At 39.9% G+C, this 27,351-nt stretch overlaps 2 protein-coding genes across 23 annotated transcripts in view; one reads left to right on the top strand and one right to left on the bottom strand.

The window, feature by feature from the left end:
- Nucleotides 1-18,938, top strand: part of PER3 (period circadian regulator 3) — a 61,070-nt gene extending 42,132 nt beyond the window's left edge. For 11 of the 22 annotated variants that reach the window (XM_054441053.2, XM_063668401.1, XM_063668414.1 and 8 more), the window contains exons 17-22: nt 307-537; nt 940-1,637; nt 3,719-3,935; nt 9,504-9,687; nt 10,754-10,904; nt 16,421-18,938. In XM_054441053.2, coding sequence (XP_054297028.1) covers nt 307-537; nt 940-1,637; nt 3,719-3,935; nt 9,504-9,687; nt 10,754-10,904; nt 16,421-16,504 — 1,565 coding nt within the window. In that variant the 3' untranslated portion in view covers nt 16,505-18,938. Of the gene's footprint in view, nt 1-306; nt 538-939; nt 1,638-3,715; nt 3,936-9,503; nt 9,688-10,753; nt 10,905-16,420 lie in introns of those variants that run through there. The other 11 variants (XM_063668381.1, XM_063668391.1, XM_063668367.1 and 8 more) reach the window with 3 other exon arrangements.
- Nucleotides 18,939-21,328: 2,390 nt separating this feature from the next.
- On the bottom strand, nt 21,329-27,198 carry UTS2 (urotensin 2). Its single transcript, XM_054441043.1, has 5 exons — nt 27,014-27,198; nt 26,607-26,629; nt 24,517-24,627; nt 23,341-23,384; nt 21,329-21,595 (listed from the first exon to the last, which is right to left on the bottom strand). Exons 1-5 carry the CDS (start codon nt 27,136-27,138, stop codon nt 21,479-21,481), a joined length of 420 nt encoding a protein of 139 aa, XP_054297018.1. The 5' UTR covers nt 27,139-27,198; the 3' UTR covers nt 21,329-21,478.
- Nucleotides 27,199-27,351: the final 153 nt, after the last annotated feature.

Raw genomic sequence — 27,351 nt, 5'->3', positions numbered from 1 at the left:
TAAGTTCAAAGATAAAAAGAAATTTTGAAGAATTCAGGGAGAGAGAAAAATGTTTACAATAAAAGCGAGATTTAAATAAATGTGCATATTGGTTATTACAACTGTAAAATATGTGCATTTGTGCAAAGAATATAAAGGAAGACAGAAAATCAAGAATTTCTGTGCTAGGCTAATGAAGATTTTTTGTATTCCAGCAGTTATAATAATGTTTGTAAAAATGTATCGAAAGGCAGTTAACAAAGTAAAATAAATAAATACAAATAATTGATAGGAATTAAAATTAAATATTGTCTTCTTCCACCTCAGCCAGGGATGCCACCCTCTTCTATGAGCCCTGGACCGTGAACATGCAGCCAGCCCCTTTGACCTCGGAAGAATTTAAACACGTGGGGCTCACAGCGGCTGTTCTGTCAGCGCACACCCAGAAGGAAGAGCAGAATTATGTTGATAAATTCCGAGAAAAGATCCTGTCATCACCCTACAGCTCCTATCTCCAGCAAGAAAGCAGGAGCAAAGCTAAATATTCATATTTTCAAGGTACATAATTTTTTAAAAATAAATGCCATTAATCTGTGTAAATGTTACAAACTATATCTAAGGACTAGGAGATAAGGAGTGAACAATAGGAGTTCTACTTGTAAGAAACTGATGGAGAAATGCTGAAACAATCTATTTACATATGTAAGTTCTTTCTTAGATCCTAGATCTGAGAAACTTTTTTGTGAGAAACTGATCGAGAGATGCTGAAATAAGTTTATTTGATAGCAACTATTTTTATCCGGAATTTTGTTGATCTTTTTAGAGCCACTTTTTGTCATTCTGGTAGTATTGGCAAATGCTCATTCATTTGTCAGCTACTTATAACTACCTGTAAGTGGCATCCTTCTCTTCTTTTTGGGTTTAATTTTCCATAATTTGCCTCCACCTTTATCCTTCCAGGAGATTCTACTTCCAAGCAGACGCGGTCGGCCGGCTGCAGGAAAGGGAAGCACAAGCGGAAGAAGCTGCCGGAGCCGCCGGACAGCAGCAGCTCGAACGCGGGCTCTGGTCCCCGCAGGGGAGCGCATCAGAACGCACAGCCCTGCTGCCCCTCCGCGGCCTCCTCTCCGCACACCTCGAGCCCGACCTTCCCACCTGCCGCCATGGTGCCCAGCCAGGCCCCTTACCTCGTCCCAGCTTTTCCCCTCCCAGCCGCGACCTCTCCCGGAAGAGAATACGCAGCCCCCGGAACTGCACCGGAAGGCCCGCATGGGCCGCCCTTGCCCGAGGGCCTGCAGCCTTACCCAGCTTTCCCTTTTCCTTACTTGGATACTTTTATGACCGTTTTCCTGCCTGACCCCCCGGTCTGTCCTCTGTTGTCGCCATCGTTCTTTCCATGTCCATTCCTGGGGGCGACAGCCTCTTCTGCGATATCACCCTCAATGTCGTCAGCAATGAGTCCAACCCTGGACCCACCCCCTTCAGTCGCCAACCAAAGGAGAGAGGAGGAAAAGTGGGAGGCACAAAGCGAGGGGCACCCGTTCATTACTTCGAGAAGCAGCTCACCCTTGCAGTTGAACTTACTTGAGGAAGAGATGCCCAGACCCTCTGGATCTCCAGATCAGATGAGAAGGAACATGTGCCCACAAGCTAAGTATGTAAGTGATGCTCATTCTCAACACTCAAGTGAGAAAGTGAATATCTTACTAAAGTTAAGGTGGTCGCGTTGGGACTCAGCGCTGACATCCTCAGTAGGTAATCCGCATGGCTACTGTGAGTGAGCCTGTTAGCCTAATTCTGTGTAAACATGAAACACATTTGCCTGGCTCTGTTTGGAAAGTAGATACGAAAGAATCATCTATGTTCTAGTTTCTTATATACTTTGTGAGGTTTTTTCCAAAGTGCTATCTTTTAAGTTTTCATGTGAACTGGATTCCCTCCACTCTTTGAAATTCGTTACAGGTATTACGCTGAAGTGTTACTCTTTAAAATTCGTTACAGGTATTACGATTAAGTGTTCATTGCCTATAATACGTATTTGTTTACTTACAACCGGGGTTATGGTCTGGTAAGATAGGAATAAGCCATATTGACAATTTAACGATTGTACTTCTTCATGCACAGTCACAGGACAACAGGTGTGTATGAAGAGGTAGGAGCTATTTTATTTGTTGTTATCAGTAGAGTAGGCAGTTTATAGTTTCACACTTAAACATGTCATTTTTTTCAAAACCAAAAGCTTTTTTGGTCTGCTTCCTTTAACTTTTCATCCCTTTACCTAAAAAGCCATTCTCAGGTTTATTTAGCAGGTTAAACTTTGGAATCTGATGTTCCTATATTTAGGTATAGAATCCAAGGCAAGTGTAAATATTTACACAGATTTTTCTTTGACCTTCCCTTTAAGGTACAATATCCTTCTTTAACAGATATTCAAAATCTAGTGATACAAATCAAGAAAATATGCTCACTTTTGAAAGCCTGGTGTGCTTGCTCAAAATCTAAGGGAAGGCAGTATATTACAGTGAGTAAAGCCTGGGCTATGGATTAAGACACGGATTCAAATCCCAGCTCGGTCACTGGTTAGGAAGATTCACTTAGACAAGTTATTTAATCTTTCTTTGCCTGTGTTTCCTTATTAGGAAAATGGAAAGATGAATCCCTCATAGCTTACTCTGAGGGCTAAATGATGTATTTATATAGTACTTCTCCCTATGCTGTAGGTGCTCCTGGAGAGCTGGAACTTTGTTTTGTTCATTATTATATTCCTTGTGTTTGACACCATGCCTAGAACATATAAAATGTTCGATATGTATTTGCTGAGTGACGAAAAAACTACTTGTGCGGTGTCTGGCATGTAGCAGGTACTGAGAAAGTAGTAGTGCCTTAATATTACTTACAAAGGAACTTATTTCTTAGGGATAGGCTGGAAAGTTTTTACTTCTTAGTTATAATATGTAAATTTTATTCTGTTTAACATATGAGGTTGAAGATCTGCCAGTTACAGTAGTCTCCCTTACCCAGGGGATATGTTTCAAACCCATGGTGGATGCTGGAAACCATGGGTAGTTCTGAACCCTATATACAGTATGTTTTTTCCTAAACATACTATACATATCTATGGTAAAGTTTAATTGATAAATTAAGAACAGTAAGAGATTAACAGCAGTAACTAATAACATAGAACAATAACAATATACTCATCACAGTTTCATGGATAGAAGATTCATTCTTGCCTAAAATTGTAGCATTCTCAGCATATGGATGTTTCCTTTCCTTCTTGAGAACTTTCACCTTTTCACTTAAATGAAGCACTTTATGACTTCTCTTTGGCCTATCCCAATTGCTGGCATCACTCCTTTTGCACTTTGGGGCCATTATTAAGTAAAATAAATGTTACTTGAACACAAGCACTATACCACAGTAGATCTGATAACCAAGACAGCTACTGAGCGACTAACAAGTGGGTAGCACATACAGTGTGGAGGTGTGAAATAAAGGGATGATTCCTATCACAGGCTGGAAGCAATGAGACAGCTCAAAATTTTATGACACTACCAGAATGGCTCATAATTTTAAACTTCTGAACTGTTTATTTCTGGAATTTTCCATTTACTATTTTTGGACCTCGGTTGACCGCAGGTAACTGAAACTACAGAAAGCAAAACCATGAATAAAGGAGGACTACTGTATTTTGTGATAAGATTAAAGTGTCTTTTCATGTGCCCTTACTTTCTAGCAGTGTGTTACAGGCAACAATGGCAGTGAGAGCAGTCCTGCCACTACCGGTGCACTGTCCACGGGGTCACCTCCCAGGGAGAATCCATCCCATCCTACTGCCAGCACACTGTCCATGGGATTGCTTCCCAGCAGGACTCCATCCCATCCTGCTGCCAGTGTTCTGTCCATGGGGTCACCTCCCAGCGAATCTCCATCCAGAACTGGTTCAGCAGCATCAGGTAGTGGATCAGGATAACTAATGTTTGAAACTCCATTGCCAGGCATTTGCTATGTGATGAGCTCTCACTGTGTACCGCAGGCACTGATGTGGAAGTACAGGGTTTTTTTTCTTTTTCTCTTTTTCCTTTTTGTCAGGTATATTGGGGTATATTTATACACAATAAAATTCACCAATTTTAGGGGTACAAACAAGAATTCTGACAGATGTGTACCTTAGTGTAAGCACTACCACAATCACCATATAGAACATTTCTGTCACCCTAAACAGTTCTGTGACCCTCACCAGTCCATCTCTGCCCTGACCCTTGGTCTCCTGGCAGCCACTGGTTTGCTGTCACTTTAGTTTTGCTTTTCCTATGGTTTATGTATAGAATCAGACAGTATGCTGTCTTTCGTATTCAGATTCTTTCAGTTAGCATGATGCTGTTGAGATGCACCCTCAGTAGCATTTATAGCTTAGATCTGTGATCCATTTTGAGTTTTGTGTATGGTATGAGGAAGGGTCAATATACTTTCTTTACATTGGGATATCTAACTGTTCCTGCCCTGTTTGTTCAAAGGATTAATCTTTCCCCCATTAAATTGCCATGACGCCTTTGTTGAAAATAACTTGACCATATACGTGTGGGTGTATTTCTGGACTCTCTTTTCTGTTCCACTGATCTGTATGGCTAGCTTTAGGCCAATACCACACTCTTGAGTAATATAACTTTCAAGTAAGTCTTGAAGCCTGGTGAAGTAAGTCCTTCAACTTAATTCTTCTTTTCAAAATGATTTTGAATATTCTAGGTCCTTTGTCCATATGAATTATAGACTCCATTTCTCAGTTTCTACAAAAAAGTCTTCTGGTGTTTGGATTGAAATTGTGTTGAATCTATAGATAATCAATTTGTGAATAATTATCTTCCTGATGATATTGAGTATTTTGATCCACAAGTACGATTTCTCTATGTAGGCCTTTAATTCTTCTCAGCAGTGTTTTAGTTTTCAGCCTACAGCTCTTACACATATTTTGCTAAATTTATCTCTAAGGATTTTATAATTGTTGATGCTACTGAAAATGGCATTTAAAATTTTCAATTTGCAGTTGTTTGTTGTTAGCATATAGAAATTTAATCAAATTGTGTATTTTTCAGTTGTATTTTGCAGTCTTGCTAAACTCATTGATTAGTTTTAGTAGCTCTTTTTAGATTCTGCAGGACTTTTCTACATAGTCTTTATTATCTGCAAATATAATTTTACTTCTTTTTTTCCGTCTGTATGTCTTTGTCTTGCCTCATTGAACTGGCTAGGACCCACAGTGATTAAGTGTTTAATAGAAATAGGAAAATAGACACTCTTGCCTGGTTCACAATCTTAAGGGGAAAGCAGTGTTTCACCATTAAGTATGATGTTAAATATAAGTTTTCTTTGAATGCCCTTATCAGATTGAGGAAGTTCCCTTCTATTGCTGCTCCACTGAGTTGCCTTTTCTGCGTCTGTTGAGATAATCATGTGGTTTTCCTCCCTTATTCTATTAATATGGTGAATTACATCAGTTTTCTGATAATAAATTAACCTTGCATTTGGTCATGCTCTTTTATCCTTTTTTATATATTGTTGGATTATCTTCCTAATATTTTCTTATGCATTATTGCATCTCTGTGCAGAATATTGGTCCATTTACTTTCTTTACTTGTAATGTCTTTGTCTGGTTTTGGTATCAGAGTAATTCTGGCCTCAAAAAATGAGCTAGGAACTATTCTTTGCTATTCTGTTTTCTGGAAGAGTTTGTGTTGAACTGATATTATTTCTTCTTTGTATGTTTAGTAGAATTTACCAGTGAATCTTTCTGGGCCTGGAGTTTTCTTGGTGAGAAGGATTTTAACAACAAATTTAAATTCTTTAATAGATATGGGTCTAATCAGGTTATCAGTTTCTTCGTGATCTTTGGTAATTTGTATCTTTCAAGAAATGTATCTGTTTTATCTAATTGGTTGAATATATTGGCATAAAGTTTTTAATATTCCCTTTTCCTTTTAATGTCTGTAGGTTTTATAGTAATGTACCCCTCTTATTGCTGGTATTAATATTTTTCCTGATCAATCTGACTGTATATCAATTTTAATAACTTTTCAAAGAACTTTGGATCTCATTGGGGGTTTTTTCCTATTGTTTTTTGGTTTTTTATTTTATTGATTTTTATTGATTTATGCTCTAATTTTTTTTTTTTTTTCCCTGAGACGGAGTCTGGCACTGCCACCTGGGCTGGAGTGCAGTGGCACGATATCAGCTCACTGCAACCTCCACCTCCCAGGATCAAGCGATTCTCCTGCCTTAGCCTCCCGAGTAGCTGGGAATATGGGTGCCCGCCACCACACCCAGTTGATTTTTTGTATTTTTAGTAGAGATGGGGTTTCACCATGTTGGCCAGGCTGGTCTTGAACTCCTGATCTCATGATTTGCCCGCCTCGGCCTTCCAAAGTGCTGGGATTACAAGCATCATCCACCGTGTCCAGCCTATGCTCTAATTCTTATTACTTCTTTTCTCTTTACTTTGGATTTTATTTGTTTTTTTTTCTTATTTCTTAAGGTAGAAGCTTACTTGTTAGATCTTTGAATTGAGATTTTTTCCCCCCTAATATAAACATTTAATGCTATTGAATGCTCTAACCATTGCATCCCTCAAATTTTGGTATGTTGTATTTTTATTTTCATTCAGCTTAAATGGTTCTTTTTTTTTTTTTTTTTTTTTGGAACCAAGGTCTCACTCTTCTTGCCCAGGCTGGAGTGCAGTGGCATGATCCCAGCTCACTGCACCCTCAAACTCCTGGGCTCAACAATCCTCTGGCCTCAGCTTCCTGAGTAGCTGGAACTGCAGGCATATGCCACTGTGCCTGGCCAGTCTAAAATATTTCTAATTTCACTTATATTTTCTTCTTTGATCTTTTGGTTATTTTAGAAAGGCTTAATTTCCTAATATTTGGAGATATTTTTATTTTATTTCTAATTTAAATGCAGTCAGAGAACATTGTTTTGTATTTTCTAAATTTACCAAGACATTGTGTATGATCTGGAATTTGGTCCATCATGATAAATGTTTCATGTGCATTTGAAAAGAATATGCTTTCTGCTGTTGTTGAGTCATGTGTTCTGTAAATGTAAATTAGATCAAGTTGGTTGATAATGTTGATCCAAACTTCTCTATTCTAACTGATTTTCTATCTGTTTTATAAGTTATTATGATACGGCTCTTATATGTCCAGCTGTAAGTGTGAATTTCTCTATTTTTTCTTATAGTACAGTGAGTTTTTGCTTCATGTATTTTGAAGCTCTTTTATTAGGTGCATATACACTTAAGATTATTATATCCTCTTGATGAGTTGCTCTCTTTATCCTGAAATATATCGTGCTTTGAAGTCTGCTTTGTCTGATATCAGTGTATCCAGTCCAGCTTTATTTTGATTAGTGTTTACGTGGTCGGTGTTTTTCATCTTTTCACTTTTAACTTATCTGTGTCTTTAAAGTAAGTTTCTCGTAACCACCGTATAGTTGGGTATTGCTTTTTATTCATGTGACAGTCTCAGCCTTTTAACTGCAATGCTTGCTTAAACTATTTACATTTAATGTGAATATTGATATGGTTAGGTTTAAGTTAAATCTTTCATCTTGCTACTAATTTTCTGTTTGTCTCATCTGCCCTTTCTTTTTTTCCTCCTACCCTCCTCCTTTTGGGTTAAATTGTGTATTGCCTTCTAAGCATACCTCTTTTTTTTTTTTTTTAAGTTTTTGCTCTAGGATTAACTTTTTATTTATTTTTATTTTATCTTATTTTTTACTTTGAGACTGAGTCTCACTCTGTCACCCAGGCTGGAGTGCAGTGGTGCCATCTTGGCTCACTGCACCCTCCACCCCCCAGATTCAAGCAATTCTCCTGCCTCCACCTCCCAAGTAGCCGGTACTACAGGCGTGCACCACCACACCTGACTAATTTTTTGTATTTTTAGTATAGACGAAGTTTCACCATGTTGGCCAGGCTGAACTCAAACTCCTGACCTCAGGCGATCCGCCCATCTCGGCCTCCCAAAGTGCTGGAATTACAGGTGTGAGCCACCGCACCCAGCCTGCTCTAGGTTTTACAGTGCACATCTTTTACTTATCACAGTTTACCTTCAAATAGTATACCTATTGTATCACTTTATATATTAGAACCTTAAGACAAAGTACTTCCATATCCCCTTTGTCTTTTGTGCAATTTTTGTCATACATTTTAACGTGTAAAAAAACCCACAATAACATTGTTATTATTTTTGCTTTAAACAGTAACAACCTCTTAAAGTTGTTTTGTGTGGGTGTTTGTTGTTGTTGTTGTTTTGACACAAGGTCTCACTCTGTTACCTAGGCTAGAGTGCACTGATGCAATCATAGCTCACTGTAGCCTCAAACTCCTGGGCTCAAGCAATCCTCCAACCTTAGCCTCCTGAGTAGCTAGGACTACAGGCATGTACCACCACACTCAGCTAATTTTTTATTTTTATGGAGATGGAACCTCACTGTGTTGCCCAGGCTGGTTTCAAACTCCTGGCCTCAAGCAGTCCTCTCATCTTGGCCTCCCGAAGTACCAGGATTACAGGTGTGAGCCACCACGCCCAACCTAAAGATATTTTTTAACGAGGAAAATGTTTGTATTACTTTTTTATTTACATACTTGCTTTTTTTAGAAAAATTAAACAAATATTTTTGTTTTGTATTTTTAATTCCTTCAAAGTCAGAAGGTTCTAGAAGGGTCAAATACAAGCTAGGAAAGGAATGATCCATAAGGCTTCATAGCAGCCATAAAGGGATGGTCCTTGGGATGAACAGTTTCTCTGTTGTGACAGGAGGAAGGTGAGGAGGGGGTACATATATCATTAATTGTGTATGTTTGGTATCATAAAGGTGATTAATTTGCTTTCTGATGGCTTCTTTTTTTCCTTAAGAAATAGGTGAGATTGAGGCAGGAAATAGAGAGGTTGAAAATAGTCATTGCTGGGGCTAGGTTAGTGCATGACCAGAGAACTGTAGCAGGATTCCCAGGCATTTTGATGGTGCATGTGAAGTTGGTGATGATGAGTTTATTGTAGAAACACTGTACCCTGTTATATGTGATTTTCTGTATGTATTTGGCGACTTGGGTTTAGGTAAGAACAAAGTCAATAATTGGCTTTATTGGAGTTGGCATTTTGACAGTTACGAAAAGTCAGAGGGAAAAAGAAGTCTAAGGTATTGCAAGGTGTGTAACTGAATGATGAACTGAGGACTCCACTACAGGAAGACTAAGACGCTATTAACACATTTACAGTTGAAATAATTGAACAAGCCCATGAGAGAGTGAAGCTGAGATGTTAATGATTTTGGAGATGGAACAGTTACGGGTGATGATAGAGGACAGTGTGTGTAGCCCACAGGGAGGAGGAAGTTTCCCGGAAGTAATGGTTGGGCTGGCTGAGGAGGAGGACTGTCTGAGGCAAGAGTCTGAAGAATGAGAGCCAATTTGGCAAATCAGTCGGACAGGTCTTTTCTCATTATTTGTTGTTGATTTTTGACAGGAAGCAGCGACAGCAGTATATACTTTACTAGTAGTGTTTATTCTTCTAAAATCTCCCAAAATGGGCAGCAATCTCAGGACGTACAGAAAAAAGAAACATTTCCTAATGTCGCCGAAGAGCCCATCTGGAGAATGATACGGCAGACACCTGAGCGTATTCTCATGACATACCAGGTACCTGAGAGGTAAGAAAGCACTTTAGAAGACCCACTTTTTATATTTTTGTGGTTTCTTTTTTTCTTTTTTTTCTTTTTTTTCTTTTTTGAGACGGAGTCTCGCCCTGTCACCCAGGCTGGAGTGCAGTGGCGCGATCTCAGCTCACTGCAACCTCCACCTCCTGGGTTCAAGCGATTCTTCTGCCTCAGCCTCCTGAGTAGCTGGAATTACAGATGTGCACCACCACGCCTGTCTAATTTTTGTATTTTTAGTAGAGATGGGGTTTGTTTGTGACAGAGTCTCACTCTGTCGCCCAGGCTGGAGTGCCGTGGTGCCATCTCGGCTCACTACAACCTCCACCTCCCGGGTTCAAGATTCTCCTGCCTCAGCCTCCCAAGTAGTTGGGATTACAGGTATGCACCACCACACCCAGCTAGTTTTTTGTATTTTTAGTAGAGATGGAATTTCCTCATGTTGGCCAGGTTGATCTTGAACTCCTGGCCTCAGGTGATCTGCCCACCTCGGCCTCCCAAAGTGCTGGGATTACAGGCGTGAGCCACTGCACCCAGCCTATGGTTTCTTAATGTGTTTTTAAAGACAAAATAATTATTGAATGTTTTATAAATTCCCTTTGAGAAATGTATTTTCAAATTTATTCATTTGAAGTCAAGTGATGAATGATTTCTTAAAATAAGGGTGGCAGTGGTAGTGTCACCTATATTCAGATCCAGACTAAACAGATCTTACACATCATGAGACAAGGAAATAAAGTCTGTGCTTTCCAAGATGGCACACAAGTACAAGAACTTTTTGTTTTAGACTCTTGATTTATTTGCCACTTGTAAAAGAAAAGAGCTAAGGGAAATCTCTTTCTTCCATACACCTCATTAAAACATCATATAGATATTTTCCACCAAGAAAAAAGCCTTTACCAACTTGACAAGGAAATGATCTAGTTATTTCTTTAATGTATGCCTCATGTATTAGAAAATATAAGGTGTATTACCAACCAAAAAGAAGTGCTATTCCTAGATGACAGGAAAAGAACCCTGTGTCTTATTCAGGACTATTAAGATTCTGTTTGTTTGTTTTCAGGGTTAAAGAAGTTGTACTAAAAGAAGACCTGGAAAAGCTAGAAAGTATGAGGCAGCAGCAGCCCCAGTTTTCTCATGGGCAAAAGGAGGAGCTGGCTAAGGTGTATAATTGGATTCAAAGCCAGACTATCACTCAAGAAGTCGACATTCAAGTAAGCACAGTAATAATGGCTGTCATATACTCGTGTGTTTTGGCCAGGTAGTGCTTTTAATATAGGTCGTGTTCTTGCATGATCCCACTAAAAACTTTAATCCTCTGTGGTAGGTGTTATTATTCCCTCTTTACCAGTAAGCAACAAGCAGGGAATACACATGTTAAGTAATAAATACGAGGCCATGCAGTTCATTGGGTTTTGAATACAGGTCTTTTTGCCTCCAGGTGGTTTTTTCTTCTACCAGTTGGAATGTTAGGGGACGATAAAGAGTAAAAACACCTGCTTTGATGTGTGATTGACTGCATTTGATAGTTCATTTGTTACGTATTTCAAATATGTCTGCATTGTTTGAAAAGAGTTAAAAAAGATGTAAGATTCACACCAGAGGTAGTATTCATACCAAGCAGAAACTTTAATGGGACCTAAGTGTCTTTTTGCTGTTATGAGTTCTTCTCAATGAGATTATTTGTGAATAGCCTGAACAGTAAAGCTTTGATTTACCAATGGTCCCAACCAGTGTTGATGGCAGCTGTGGTAATGGTAATGATGGTTGTACTAGTAGTGAGATCTTTATTCCCGCAAGTATCAAGATATGGGAGGTTGAAGAGTCAAGTTAATAACAAGTAGGCCTAGTCCAGTGGCTCACGTCTGTAATCCCAGCACTTTGGGAGGCCAAGGTGAGAGGATCAGGAGTTGGAGACCACGCTGGGCAGCATAGCCAAACCTCATCTCTAATAAAAATCAAAACAGCCAGGTGTGGTGGCATGCACCTATAGTCCCAACTACTCAGGAGGTTGAGGCAGGAGGATTGCTTGAGCCTGGGAAATTGAGGCTACAGTGAGCTGTGATCTCGCCAGTGCATTCCAGCCAGTCTCAAAAAAAACAAATAATTCTTGTGTGTGTAAAAATATTTTTAAAAAAGAGAGTAAAGTTAGGTGTTAAAAAGTATGATATTAAGGCTTATGAAGTAAGCAAGACAATGAAATCCTATTACCCCTCTCCCCCTCTTTTTAAAAATTAACATTTTTATTGTGGTATAATACACATAACATGAAATTTACCTTCTGAACTATTTTTAAGTATATAATTCAAGAATATTAAATATTTTCACATTATGCAACCATCACCACCATCCATCTCCAGAACTCTCTTCATTTTGCAAAACTGAAACTCTGTACCCATTTAACAATAACTTCCCCATTCCTCCTTCTCCCAACCCTTTGCAACCACTGGTCTACTTCCTCTTTTTTCTTTTTTTTTTTTTTTTTTTTGAGACAAAGTCTTGCTCTCTTGCCCACGCTGGAGTGCAGTGGCGTGATCTTGGCCCACTGCAACCTCTGCCTCCCAGGTTCAAGCGATTCTCCTGCCTCAGCCTCCAGAGTAGCTGGGATTGCAGGCGCACACCACCATGCCCAGCTAATTTTTGTAGAAATGGCCCCATGTTGGCCAGGCTGGTCTCAAACTCCTGACCTCAAGTGATCTGCCCGCCTCAGCCTCTCAAAGTGCTGGGATTACAGGCAAGAGCCATATGAATTTGACTGCTCTGCACACCTCATATGAGTGGAATCATACATTTTTTTGTCTTGGTGTGACTGACTTACAGACACACCTACTCTCTTGGTTACTGTCTGCATGTAGTAACTTTTTACATCCTTTCACTTTCAACCTATTTGTATCTAGATCTAAAGTGAGTAGACAGCATATATCTGAATAGTGCCTTTCAAAATCGGTTCAGTCAGTCTCTGTCTTTTGATTGGAGTATTTAGCCCATTTACATTTAAAGTAATTACTGGTAAAGAAGGACTTACTTGTGTCATTTTGCTGTTTGTTTTCTATGTGCCGTAAAGATTTTTTTTTCCCTCATTGCCTGCATTACTGTCATCTTTTGTGTTTAGTTGGTTTTTTGAAGTGAAATGTAATGCCCTGCTCATTTCCTGTTATGTGTATTGTATAGCTATTTTCGTTGTGATAACCATGGGGATTACATTTAGCATTCTAACATATCACTCCAGTTTGAATTTATACCAGCTTAACTTTGATAACCTACAAAAACTCGCTTTTATAGAGCTCCATCTCCATCTTCTTTCAGTTACTGAAGTTATAAAATTAGGTTTTTATACATTGTGTTTCCAAAAACATAATTATTTTTATGCATTAATCTATTAAATAATATAGAAAGCAAAATATGAGATTACAAATCAAAGTTAAAATAATACTGGATTTTATAGACTACTAGTTTTCTTTGAATGTATTAGTTTCTTAAATCATGTAGAAAACCACAGAAAGTGGAATTGCACATCGTTTTTGCAATCATAATATTTACCTTCACTGAGATCTTTATTTCTTCACACAGCTTCAGGTTACTGTCCGTGTCCTTTCATTTCAACCCTGCAGGACTCCTGTTAGCATTTCTTGGATGGTAGGTCTAGTGGTGTCAAACTCCCTGGCTTTTGTTTGTCTGGGAATGTCTTCACTTCTCCCTTACTTTTGGCCAAAGGATTTCTTAGTTGACAGTTTTTTTTCTTTAAGCACTTTGAATACACTGGGACACTGCCCTCTGGCCTCCACAGTTTCTGATGAGATATCTGCTGATAGTCTTATCGAGAATCTCCTGCATGTGTGAGTTGCTTCTCCCTTGCTGCTTTTAAGATTGTCTTTGACTGCACGGTATTTAATTATAGTGTGGATCTCCGAATTCTGAGTACATCCTAGTTGGAGTTCATTTAGCCTCTTGGACTTTTACATTCATGTTTTTCATCAAACTTGGGGAGTTTTCAGCCATTATTTTTTCGAATAATCTTTCTGCCTCTTTCTCTTTTTCTTCCTCTGGGGCCCCCATAGTGCTTATGTTGGTCCACTTATGGTTTCCCACATGTCCTCCAGGCTCTGTTGACTTTTCTTCAGTCTTTTTTCTTTCTGTTCATCGGACTTGACAGTTTCAATTGTCCGGTCTTCATACATGTATTCTTTCTTCTGCCTGCTCAGATCAGCTTTTGAATCCCTCTAGTGAATTTTTCATTTGTTTTGTACTTTTTATTTATGGAATTTCTTTCTGGCTTCTTTTTAGGTTTTCTCTTTATTGATATTTACATTGTTTGTACATTGTTTTCTTGATTTTGCTCCATGTCTTTCTTTAATTCTTTCATCATCTTTTTCTTTCTTTTTTTTTTTTTTTAGACAAGGTCTCACTCTGTCACCCAGGCTGGAGTACAGTGGCATGATCATGGCTCACTGCAGCCTCAGTCTCCTGGGCTCAAGCAATCCTCCCACCTCAGCCTCCGGAGTAGCTAGCACACACCACCATGCCCAGCTAATTTTTTAATTTTTGTAGACATGGAGTTTTGCCACGTTGCCCAGGCTGGTATTGAACTCTTGAGCTCAAGCAATCCACCTGCCTCAGCCACCCGAAGTGCTGAGATTACAGGTATGAGCCAACGCACCCAGCTTTTTTTCTTTCTTTCTTTTTTTTAAGACAGTCTCACTTTGTCACCCAGGCTGGAGTGCAGTGGCATGATCACGGTTCACTGCAGCCTCTACCTCCTGGTCTCAAGTGATCCTCTCAAGTAGCTGGGACTGCAAGTGTGTACCACCATGCCTGGCTAATTTTTTTTCTTTTTTTTTTTTTTTTTTTTTTTTCCAGAGATGGAGCCTCACTCTGTTGCCTAGGCTGGTCTTGAACTCCTGGGCTCAAGCCATCCACCTGCCTCAGCCTTCCAAAGTGCTGGGATTACAGGCATGAGCCACTGTGCCCTACCAGTTCTTTGATCATCTTTCAGTTGTTATAAAATCTTTGTCTCGCAGTTCTTTCATCTGGTCTTTCTCAGAGACTTTTGCTATTGGTTTATTTTTTCCCTTTGAATGGCCTATACCAGGGGTGTCCAATCTTTTGGTTTCCCTGGGCCACATTGTAAGAAGAATTGTCTTGGGCCACACATAAAGTATACTAACACTAACAATAGTTAATGACTTAAAAAATAATAAATCACTAAAAAAAACTCAAAATGTTTTAAGAAAGTTTATGAATTTGTGTTGGGCCACATTCAAAGCCATCCTGGGCCACATGTGGCCCATGGGCAGCAGGGAGTTGGACAAGTTGGGGCTGTACTTTGGCATTTCTTTTATGCCTTAATGATTTTTTTTTTTTTTTGGTTGAAAACTAGACATTTGAATCTAATAACGTAGTAATTCTGGAAACCAGATTCTCCCCTTTCCCAGGGCTTGTTGATTCTTGTTTTATGACTGTTGGAAGACGGGGTCCTTGTTGCCCACTCTGACTCCCACAAGCTGTGTGCAAGCTGCTCCAGGAATACGTGCCTTGTCCAAGGTCGGGGTGGGTAGTTGCTGCTGTGCTTCAAGCTGAAATTGACCACAGGCAACCACAGCTTACCATCTAAGCATTTCCCAGAAAGTTGCAGGCCTTCAGATAGACTCAAGTTCCAAATAGTTACCTCGGACTGACTTTGTCAGTCCAGTTGTTGTCTAGGTGAGGAGACAGAGTCCTAGTCTTCCTACTCTGCCATCTTCCCAGAATAATCTCCCCATCTCCATTTTCAAAGAAAAGAATGAGTGTCTGTCATGTAAGAATGGCTGGGTAGGGTCTCACCAAAAAGCAGGAGCTGGGCTGGTTATTGTAAGTATCTTTTTTTTTTTCAGTGTTGTTCTGGTTGTAAATAGACAGATATATGAAAAATGAGCCCCACAGCAATTTAAACAAAAGCACAGTCCTTTTGCCACTTAGTAATGGGGATGTTTTGTGCAAGCGTCCTAGAGTGTACTCACACAAACCTCGGTGGAGTAGCTTGCTACAATCACTCCTAGGCTCTATGGGACAGCCTTTTGATGCTAGGCTACAAATCTGTACAGCTGTTGCTGTCCTGAATACTGTAGGCAGTTGTAACACAGTGGTACTTGTATATCTAAACATAGAAAAGGTACCATAAAAATGTGGTAAGATAATCTTACAAGACCACCATCATATATGCAGTCTGTTTTTGACCGAAACGTCATGTGGCACACGACTGTATTTAAACAATTTGTCATTTGCCTTTTAATAATAAAGAATGAGGCCGGGTGCGGTGGCTACTACCTGTAATCCCAGCACTTTGGGAGGCCAAGGCAGGCGGATCACGAGGTCAGGGGTTCAAGACCAGCCTGGCCAACATAATGAAACCCCATCTCTACTAAAAAACAAAAATTAGCTGGGCGCGATGGTGGGCACCTGTAGTCCCAGCTACTTGGGAGGCTGAGGCAAGAGAATCGCTTGAACCTGGGAGGCGGAGGTTGCAGTGAGCTGAGATCGTACCACTGCACTCCAGCCTGGATGACACAGCAAGACTGTCTCAAAAAAAAAAAAATAGTTATAATAATAATAATAAAGAATGAACTATAATGAAATATTTTCAGACATGAATAAGTTGGAGAGTTAGAAACATGTGACCAGCCTTTTACTGTTTTAAAACTCTTTAGGTGACATTGACATCAAGTAACTTGCCTGCTTTTGTTCTTTCTTGGAGGCCTGTGTCACTTGTGAAAATGAAGATTCAGCTGATGGTGCAGCCACATCCTGTGGTCAGATTCTGGTAGAAGACAGCAGTTGAGTGACTGTGAGGATGAACCTTCGTACCCTTTCCGAGACGTGTTACACATACAGACCTTTTTAAGTCCTGGACTTTTAAATGACCATGAAGTTATCATTGAATGTTAAGATTTTTTCTTCTTGATTTTTTAATACACATAATCTTTTTGAAGCAGACATTGTATACAAAATCTTACTTCTCTTTGTTCCTGATATATTAAAATGGCCAGTTAGGCTCTTTTTATAGTTGAATTGTCTTCTAAAGAGATTGGATGGCCTCTAAAGAGGTATGTGTATCTTTATTTCAGATGTCACCCAGAGTAAATTATAATTAGAAGTATAGCTAGAATGAGCCCCAAACCTTAGCCTCATTTATTTTGTTCTGTTACGTAAGTCATTTTCCCCTTAGAGTGCTTGAATAAATCCCACCTACAGGTTGTATCCTTTTCATAATGGTTTCCATGAATGTAGTACGTTCATATAGGCTTCATTCAACCTGGCGTTCCCCTCCATAATTAAGATAAAACATTCCGGTTTTCTCACAACACATTAGCACATACTGTCCATTAGCATATCTGGGATAATCAGGTTTTGGGGGTTGAGTTTTGGCCTTCATCTTTGTAGATCCCTTTTCTATTGATTTCCCACCTTCCGGTGAGATTCTTGAAAGTCTTATCTTAAAAATCGATCCGCTTACCATGGGTCTATTCTTGTGAGAGTTTCAGTTAGCATTTGCATGTGTAATATTAAAATGAAAGAGCTTCTTACTCACCCAGTGCTGTTGCTCTTTTGAATATTTTTGTTTTTAAAATAATGATTGTAAAAAGTTTTACAAGTAATGTAAAAGCTAGTATCATTCTTACATACTTCTGTGTTTAAATTTTCATTCTTACCGAAACAGTTAACTCTTTCTTTCCAATCAATTTATACAAAAGAGGTCGCTCCAGCCCTACCACAGGTCTGATTGGCACTGCCTTTTGTTTGCCCTTGAACAGGGCAGTGTCGTGGGGACTGCAAAAGAGAAAACGTCCAGGCGAGCCCAGTTGTCCTCGCCCACGGGGCCCTGCAGGCTCCATCAGTCACTGCTTTCTATGGCGTTTGTAGTTGTGTCTTTTAAGAAGTGAGTGTGATTGTTTACTTGATAAATCAGCTCACTCTCTGGTGCTCTTTAGAGAAGTCCCTGATTCCTTCTTAAACTTGGAATGATACATGAAATTCACACCCCTGCAGATCAGAAAAAACAAATAGAAGAAAATGAAGGTTACAGTAACCTTTTGTCTTTATATAACTTGCAACAAACTAACTTATTTTTTTTTTCCTTTTTTTGTTTTTGTTTTTTTATGGTTTTTTAAGGAAAATACTTCTTTCTCCTTTGAAGTTTTACAGCTTTTTGTAAATGCGTCTTGATAATGATTAGGAAAATCGACCTTTTCATCCATGATGACTATCCTCATAGCTCAGATTTCCTTTCAAAGTAGTGGTTTTCTGGATGGTAATTCCATCTTAAGGTGTCAGAACTATTTTCAAATGCTGCCTTTGACAGTTCTTGGAATTTTCTAACATTAAGCAGTTCCATGCAAATATTCCTGTTTTATAGATAGCTCTCATAGTCTGCTCCATCTTGATAGTTAAGTGATTTCTGAAGCGTTTGTGTGTGTGTTGATCAGGTTGTGTGATATTTTTGCTTGATAAATAATAAAATTTTAAACAATTAACCAGCCAGTAGATTGTCTGTCAGTGACCTTCTGTAGTAATAAAGTTTTTGCCAATGTAAATAAAAACGGTATCTGTAGCTATCAGTATCATTGCGCATTCATATATGCTAAGCCTTATGTTCTCTAATAGAAGCCTTTCTTTTCCATTGTGTCTGGATATTTGTATTATCCAAATGTGCTTATTTCTTTGCCTTAGCACACATTTTATGGAGTACTTGTTATACTAGGTTTGATTTGAAACTGGTGCTTGTCACAGAACTGTCAGAGCATGAGGAGCGCTCCTCCTGTGGGTGGACGCGTTGACGCACTCACAGGTTGCACCTGCTGCTGGCGGTGAGCAGGGGTCTCAGCAGCTTGACCACCGCCCCCCGAGGGGGCTCTCCCCAGCTTAAACTTTGTTGTTTAAATTTGTTAACTTTTTATATTAATGACTATTGAAAGTGGTAATAAAAATTTATATTACAGGCTTCAATGTTTACATGAATGTTACCCAAAACTGTGTTTTCTTTGGTCAGAGGTCAAGATTTATGACAAAGAAGATGCTGTATGAATGGAAATCATTTTGCAATTGAGTGAAACTTCATTGTAATTCACAGTGTAAATTTAATCCAAACTGAGATTTTGTTTCAACTGAATTTATAATTAACTCTGAATTTGTTTTTAATCATTAGTAATATTTCAATTGGGTATCTTTTTAAGTAAAAACAACAAATAAACTCTGTACATGTAAAACGTGAGAAATTGTCCTGCCCTGTGTCAACAAATCTTTGAATGTGTATTCTGTATCATTTAGAACTGCTTCTTATGATCTATTGAGGGGCCCTCATATTAGTTAACCTCGCGTTTCTCAGCCGCATTCTGTGTTTGCCTTGGCCAGTGTGTCTGAGCACCTACTATGTGGAGGATGAAGATGCAGGCACTTTGAAATGTATTGGCTTATTTAGCCCGTTTACACCTGGTGTTCCATTATTGGAACGCTAAGCTTGTGGGAGCTAGGGTGAACCTGTGTACAAGATCTGACTGTGTAACTGGTGGCAACAAAATCTAGAAATTAAAATAGGGAACAAGATCCTGAAGCCAGCAGAGCTTTTTAAAGTTGACACCTTTCAGACCATTTGCACCTTTCTTTTCTACAACAAAAACCATAATAAGAGCAGGAAGAAAAATAGCTAAGTATACTTCGCGTGTATACTACTCTGACAGGTGCTGGTCTAAGTGCTTGACATGAATTCTTTAATCCTCACAACTGCCCTCTGAAATAAGCATTGTTATTGTCATTTTACAGAGAAGTAAACTGAGGCAGGGGAGTCAAGTAACTGGATCAGAGACTCACAGCTGGTGCGCACTGGGAGTAGGAATCTGACCCTGGAAACCTGATGCAAAGCCCCAATCTGTATGAATCATCACCTGATACACTAAAATGAGTAGGGACTTCAGAATTCTGCAGTGGAATTCCACTTTTAAGTTATCTCTGATACAGGAACAGTTTTATGGTGCCAACATTCTGTTCCAGAGAACTGGTTTAATTTCAACATTGAGATACACACCACAGTGTTATCATAGCTATCCTCAATGTTAGCATGTTTCTGAGCTTGCACATTCATTCCAGTTTAAAACATCTCTCCCTTAGATTTGTTCTTGATGTCTTTTTTTTGAGACGGAGTCTCGCTCTATTGCCAGGCTGGAGGGCAGTGGTGCCATCTCCACTCACTGCAAGCCCTGCCTCCTGGGTTCACGCCAATCTCCTGCCTCAACCTTCTGAGTAGCTGGGACTACAAGCCACCACGCCCGGCTAATTTTTTTGTATTTTTAGTAGAGACGGGGTTTCACCATGTTAGCCAGGATGGTCTCAATCTCCTGACCTCATGATCCACCCGCCTCAGCCTCCCGAAGTGCTGGGATTGCAGGCGTGAGCCACCACACCCGGCCAAGTTCTTGATGTCTTTAGGGTAAACTCTCTGAGACCTGTACTCTCTAGGAAACTTGTGATGGTCAGTGACAAGATTGACAGAAGTTGCGTGTTGCTGTTTGGTTGGTGCAGACCCCTCTGGAATGTGGTGGGATGTCAGAGCTCAATGAGAGAAACAAGTTTCTCATAAACACCAGGCCTCCCCTATACGTGGTTCTGTGTAGAACCACACACAACTCTCAGGAGTTCACACTGTATATTCTATACATACATAAACCACATTTATACAGATGTATTCACAGAAGTCAGTACTTAAACACATAGTTTTTAAAAATTCGTAAGCCAAGCTCTTTCTTCCACAATCGTAAATCTTGCCTCAGCTTTCTTCTCTCTGTAAGAGACATCAAGGTGTTTTTCCCAGTGTAAGAAACTGTGATCCTTGAGCTCACAGAAACTGAGATCATACAAGTTTCAATGTTAAAAGATTAAAATTGTCAAGTGTTCAGTACTTTGGTCAGCCAAGAGAAAGAATCTCAGCACATGAACTTCCCCCACGAACTTCAGAAACCAAGGAGCATCAGACGCTCCTGCACTTCATCTCAGACACCCGTAACTAGAGATTTTTCCAAGCTAAGACACTGGTTTCTTTTTATTTTATTTTTTATTTTATTTATTTTATTTTTTATTTTCAAGACAGTCTTCCTCTGTTGCCCAGGGTGGAGTGCAGTGGTGTGATCTCGGCTCACTGCAAGCTCCACCCCAAAGGTTCGAGCGATTCTCGTGCCTCAGCCTCCTGAGCAGTTGGGACTACAGGCACCCACCACCATGCCCGGCTAATTTTTGTATTTTTGGTAGAGACAGGGTTTCGTCATGTTGCCCAGAATGATCTCAAACTCCTGGTCTCAAGTGATCCACCCATTTCAGCTTCCCAAAGGGCTAGGATTACAGGCGTGAGCTACTATGCCTGGCCATAATTTATTTTTTAAGTAATATGTTGTCTTTTTAAAAGGTTGAGAGGACATCATAGCTAAGATAATGTAGTTTATTTAAATGATTTGCCATTTAACAAGTTTAACTTTCATGAGTTTTTCTTAGTGTTTGCTTCTGTTCATTCATTAGCTTTGCTTCTGAATTTTCAAAGAATTTTCTAAGGATAAATGGAAGAAAAGAATAATTATAAATTTTCAGGACACGTTTATAGGGAAACTAACCACTCATGATATGTGCAAAACATAGAGGATTTATTTTCCAGGTATTAATGAACAGGGTGTAGTTTGCCTAGTTTTTCTCCACACTTTTCAAATCAAGCATTGTGTTATTTTTCATGTTCTAAGGTGGGTGTTTCTGAGCTGACTAACATGCTCATTTCACTTCAGACACAGTATTTCCAGAAGCAATCAGGAGTCTCACGTTTCTTGTATGGTTTCCAGGTTCTGGCCAAAAGATGACTCAGTAAAATGTTAGGATCTTGTCCAGAGAAATCCTGAAACTAAAACAATCCAAACAAACAAACAAAAACAGATAAGTTACCAATGAGTGAAGATTCCTATAAGAAAAAGGAATCTTGAGTCAAGACATTGGACTTCTTAAAAGTATTTGCATTTTTCCCTGGACTGTAATTGTAACAAGAGTGTCCCGGGCCCGTGGGGCTCCTGTGCCCACCTCCCCACCTCTAATGAGTGTCCTTCCAGTCTGTTCAGCCCAGTGATTGTCCTGAATTTTCCTAAACCCTCATCGACTGATTTCTATTTAAAGCATTTCAGTGGCTGGGCAGGTGGCTCACGCCTATAATCCTAGCACTTTAGGAGGCTGAGGTGGGCAGATCACTTGAGCCTAGGAGTTTGAGATCAGCCTGGGCAACATGGTGAAACCCCGTCTCTACAAAAATTAGCTGGGTGTGGTGGCGGGCTCCTGTAGTCCCAGCTACTCGGGAGGCTGAGGCATTAGAATTGCTTGAACCTGGAAGGTAGATGTTGTAGCGAGCCGAGATCACACCACTGCACTCCAGCCTGGGTAACAGAGCGAGACCCTGTCTCAATAAATAAATAAATAAATAAATAGTAACATGTTCTGTGCATTTATTGTCTTCTGTGTATTGTATGTATTGTGTATACTGTATTGTATTGTATTCTTTTGAGATGGAGTCTTGCTCTGTTCCCCGGGCTGGAGTGAAGTAATGCGATCTCCTCTCACTGCAACCCCCACCTCCAGGTTCAAGTGATCCTCCCGCACCAGCCTCCCGAGTAGCTGGGATTACAGGTGCATGCCACCATGCCTGGCTAAGTTTTGTATTTTTTGGTAGAGACGGGGTTTCGCTATGTTGCCCAAGCTGGTCTTGAACTCCTGGCCTGAAGCGATCTGCCTACCTTGGCCTCCCCTGCTGGGATGACAAGTGTGAGCCACCACACCCGGCCTTCTGTACATGGTTCAGGTCAACGTCTGGAGCGTGGCCTTCTTCCATTAGATGTTGTCTTGCAGTGCCCTTCACACTTTGCCATGCATGCGAATCACCTGGGGATCTTGTTCAGATGCAGATTTCGCTTCCGCAGGTCCTAGGTGGGCCTAAGATTCTGCATCCCTCACTGGCTTCCAGGTGCTCCCCGTGCTGCTGGCGGTGGGCCGCATGTTAGATGGTGAATGAGAGCACAAGTGGATGCCAGACTTGAGAGCAGGGACCTCACCTATTTTTTTCATTCTTTCACAACTTATTTGATTTATCCAAAACAGGCACTGGGTAGGTTCCTGTTGCATTCAGATCTTATATCAATCAAAATTTGGAAAAATTAATGTTTTGAAATAATGCTGGCCAATTATTATTATTTTGAGATGAAGTCTCACTCTTGTCCCCCAGGCTGGAGTGTGATGGCGCGATCTTGGCCCACTGCAACCTATGCCTCCTGGGTTCAAGCGATTCTCCTGCCTCAGCCTCCCGAGTAGCTGGGATTACAGGCGCCACCACGCCTAGCTAATTTTTGTATTTTTAGTAGAGACGGGGGGGTTTCACCATGTTGGCCAGGCTGGTCTCGAACTTCTGTCCTCAGGTGGTCCGCCCGCCTCGGCCTCCCAAAGTGCTGGGATCACAGGCGTGAGCTACTGTGCCTGACCATGCTGGCCAATTATTTTAAGGTGCGGTTTCCACCAAGAACACTCCTCTAGTTCATGAATTCAGAGTCCTGTAAAATCAGTACAGAATGTTCACCTTTTTAAACCTAGCTCATAAATAGAGTCACTTACCTTTCTCAAATTTCCTCTTGGGTTAAAAATGTTGGTACTCGAGTCTGAAAAACAGTTTTGAAACCAGTTCATCAGATCTGTTGTTTCTCTTGTATGCTTGTTTTAAAATACACAAAATAATATTACTAAATTATGTCTAGTTTCTGGTCTGTTTCCACATTGCAGCAAGCTTTTCTTGAATGCAGACAGGCACTCCTGTTCTTATCCCGAATTCACAAAAGTCACTGCATTGCCCTCAGTAACGCAGCAGTCCAGTAGCTCCTCAAAGATATTTTATAACAAATGAACTCCTGTCTATTAAACAATACCTATCTTAAAAGGCTCAATTTTTTTTTTTTTTTTTTTTTTTTTGGAGACAGAGTCTTGCTCTGTTGCCCAGGCTGGAGTGCAGTGGTGAGATCTTGGCTCACCACAACCTCCGCCTCCTGGATTCAAGCAATTTTCCTGCCTCAGCCTCCCTAGTAGCTGGGATTACAGGTGCCCGCCACCATGCCCGGCTGATGTTTGTATTTTTAGTCAAGATGGGTTTTCACCATGTTGGCCAGGCTGGTCCTAAACTCCTGACTTCAAGTGATCTGCCCACCTCGGCCTCCCAAAGTGCTGGGATTACAGGTGTGAGCCACCACGCCCAGCAAAAAGCTCAATTTTGTTTCTAGAACTTCCTGAGCATTTGGGTCAATGCTTGGAGGAATGTGGCCACGGGGGAATAAGCTGACATTTTATTAATGACTTTCTGTGTGACTCGAGTATTTTACTTGCCTTGACTCATTGACTCTTCACAAGTTACCTTCTGAGGTGGAAACTTAATCATTCCTGATTACAGATTAAGAAACTGGAGTACAGAAAGATTCATTTAAGGTTTCAGTAAATGGGAAACTAGGATTTTAAATTGCACTCACTGGAAACTGGAATAATTACCACCAACCCCTACCCCGCAAAAATAAAAGTCCACAGAGAAAGACAAAATGCTGAGGTACCAAAGAGCACGGTGCATGCAAGGAGCTGCTGGGGAGAAGAAGGTTGCACAGGCCGGGAGGGGAGGGTGTTGGTAATTACTTATTTTATATAGCTCATCTTTATATTCCAAAATAGAACTTTACCTCTTCTAGATGAGGACAGACGGTAAGTTCAGTAGCAATTAAATCAGACACGCTATAAACATGAGAAGCATTTTACCTGCTTTCCTGAGAATATCCCCTCTTTCTGCACCCAGCATCTCTGGCAGTATCTGTAGAAGGGAAGCTCTTTCTAGCTCCTCCGGAGTTAAGCGCGCATCTTCATGAGGTGCTACAGAGTAAAAACAGATACTTACAATTCGGTTCATCCTTCAGTTAGTTACTTCTGTTCCTTGTGTCTTTGGCAAGCACCAGAGATAGGGAGATGAACACTAGAAAAGCCTCCAACGCTGAGTTCATGATGTGTCATCAGTGTTATTCTAAAAGAGGCAGAAATGCTACCAGCCCGTGTGCCAGCCAGCAGAATGGGAAGCCGGGAGACGTGGATCTGACACCCGCGTGATGCGCCAAGCCCCTCGGTTGCCTTGAACGAGAGCTGAGGGCTAAGCCACAGCCTTTCTCAAAACCATTTTGGTTCAAAAAGTCTGACTCTCCCTCATTTCTACTTATCTACTACTGCCTACTGCCTTTTTGCTTTTAGATATTTGGGTGGTGAAATCGGAGAGGAAAAAGAAAGATTGTTTACGATCTTCCTATAAAGCCAGTAGGATGGTATCACCTCTTCTCTTACTGAACTTCAAGATTTCAATACAATTATTATACTTAGAAATGGCTTCAAAATCATCTGTAAGGAACTTGATTGTGGCATTTCCTATGTGAAATGTGGTCGACCAGATGGCACATAGAATGTGTGGTAAGTGTGCTTAAAGTGTGTGGAAAGGGCACACCGGAGTGTCAGGTGTGGTAAGTGTAGACCTGCTGCTGTGTTGCGATTCGAGGTTGTGGGAGTCAGGGTGGAAGGCCATGTGTGGGACCGGCGTGCCACAGGCTTACAAATAGCTGCAACCTTGATTGGAGGACAGTGAGCAGATCATCATAAAGGCATCTGAGCACATTCACAGCACTTCTGAAGACTGTTAATGAAAATCTATAAAATTTCATCATCTATAAATGCTGATAGGAAAGCTCATTTCTGGAGAAATAAATGAGAACAAATTCTGAGATAAGCTGCCACTTGTTTCGAATTTGTGTGAGATACTAGACTCATTTCATCTATGTTTCTTAAATTACTTGTAAATTTTTTAAGATGACAGTAGTAGCTGAATATTTTCACTTATTTCATCTTGAGATGTGTGCTGTTTCTTTGTAAATAGCAGAGATTCAGTAAAGGTAATGCCTGTGTTTAACCATTAAGAGGACAGCCAGTGATCATCTCAGTGACACGGGAAGTTGGTTGGCAGTGCCTGATGACAGTGCTTGATGATCATCAGAAAGCTGCTCGGGATGAACTTTTAGAGACTAGAAACTATAAAATCATTGGCTTAAAAGAGGGTTTTTTTTTTCTTTATTTAAAAAAAGCCTAGAAGTACTCAAGATTAAAGATAAGTAAGATTAAATCTAGTTACATTTTTGATGGAACCTAATCCTCAAACATTAGCCTTCTCATTTCGTAAACTAAATGGAAAGATAATGGCAAAATGAGAACCTACTTGACTGATATGTATTTCTTTAACTCAACTTAGACTTAAACTGAATTAACATAAATCAAAAGGAAACGATCAATATACTTGGAAGTCTATGAACTCCCTAGTTCCCTAGTTTGTCATTTACTAAAAAATTTTTAGTAAACATTTTTGTTTCATAGAACACATATCAGATGATTTTTTAAACATAAAGTGAAACAAATAAATCCATTAATAATCTATAATTAGAACAACCAGTGCTACATTCAACCAGTTCATTTAAAGTAAAAACTAAAAGTAATGATGTTTTAAATTTCATGCAATTTTTAAAATTGGAAAAATGTATATATTACCCAAAACAAGAGTTTGAACTACAGAGGTAACATGAAACAAGCAATTATCCTCTTCTCCTTTTACATTGTAGAGACAGAGAGAAAAAAAAAACTGTATCCATTACTACATCTAAAATGTGCAGTAAGGATCCTTTAATATTCTTTTCAAAGCTGGGACTATTGAGAGAACAAGACTCATGACTCCTTTGAACAGGAATCCCATTCTTATCTCTAACATTGAATTTAAGACTAGTAAAGGCTCTTTCAAGACTAAGGTAAGGGGAAAAAAATCTTACCTGAGAGTTGAAAGGATATTTCCCTGGAGTCAAGGAGAGGAAGAGCTAAGAGAGGATTTAAAAATCCTATGAAAAGCAAACAGCAGGAGGCCAGCTTATACATGATTGCTACAAGATAGACCGCTTCCTTCTTGGCTTCTGTTGTAGAGAACTTTCAACTCTCTCCTTCTCACTCTGCCTGCTCACTGATTATATATATCATCCTATGACCTCACATCATCCTCTCCAAATTAAAAAAAAATGAATTTATTGGCTATGGAGGCTAAAAGGCAATCACTTTGCATTGATGTAATTTTTCAAGGTAACAAGTCATAGACAATAAATTAACTGTCTTGTTGCCTAGTGTACAAAGTAGGTATTATATAAAGAATGGTGAGTTTATAAATCTGGCAAAAGAGGTAACTTACAGCAATAAATCATGAATTAAAAAAAGGCTTGGATATGAGTTGAAGTGGCCAAAGCAAAGAGACGTGGATTTATGAGTCCGAGCAGAAGTGACGCAGAGCATAAGATGAAATACGTTGGTTTCCATTTTTTAGTCTTTCATGAGTGAGTAGATGAGTTGCCATGTTGTGTTTGGGACTGCCATCCCTGAAGAATGACAATCTGTGGATTAAAACTTAAAACCAGCTATTTCCTTTAAAACAGTGAAAAGTTAAAATACATAGCAAACATATGCTCCAGGCTCAAGACACTTATGTACATACGCATGGCCTCATGTGAAGCCACAAGCACTTCAGTCTTC

The sequence above is a fragment of the Pongo pygmaeus genome, chromosome 1 (genome assembly GCF_028885625.2).
Source record: "Pongo pygmaeus isolate AG05252 chromosome 1, NHGRI_mPonPyg2-v2.0_pri, whole genome shotgun sequence".
NCBI classification, from domain to species: domain Eukaryota; kingdom Metazoa; phylum Chordata; class Mammalia; order Primates; family Hominidae; genus Pongo; species Pongo pygmaeus.
The sequence above is the reverse complement of the archived record's forward strand: the minus strand, read 5'-3'. Positions and strand labels throughout refer to the sequence as shown.

Coding starts and splice junctions, on each gene's coding strand:
- UTS2 (XM_054441043.1), bottom strand. CDS start 27,138: ATGGAAACCAACGTATTTCATCTTATGCTCTGCGTCACTTCTGCTCGG. Junction 26,630..27,013: donor TTAATTCATGATTTATTGCT/GTAAGTTACCTC, acceptor CCTTGACTCCAG/GGAAATATCCTTTCAACTCT. Junction 23,385..24,516: donor GGATATTCTCAGGAAAGCAG/GTAAAATGCTTC, acceptor ACTGTTTTTCAG/ACTCGAGTACCAACATTTTT.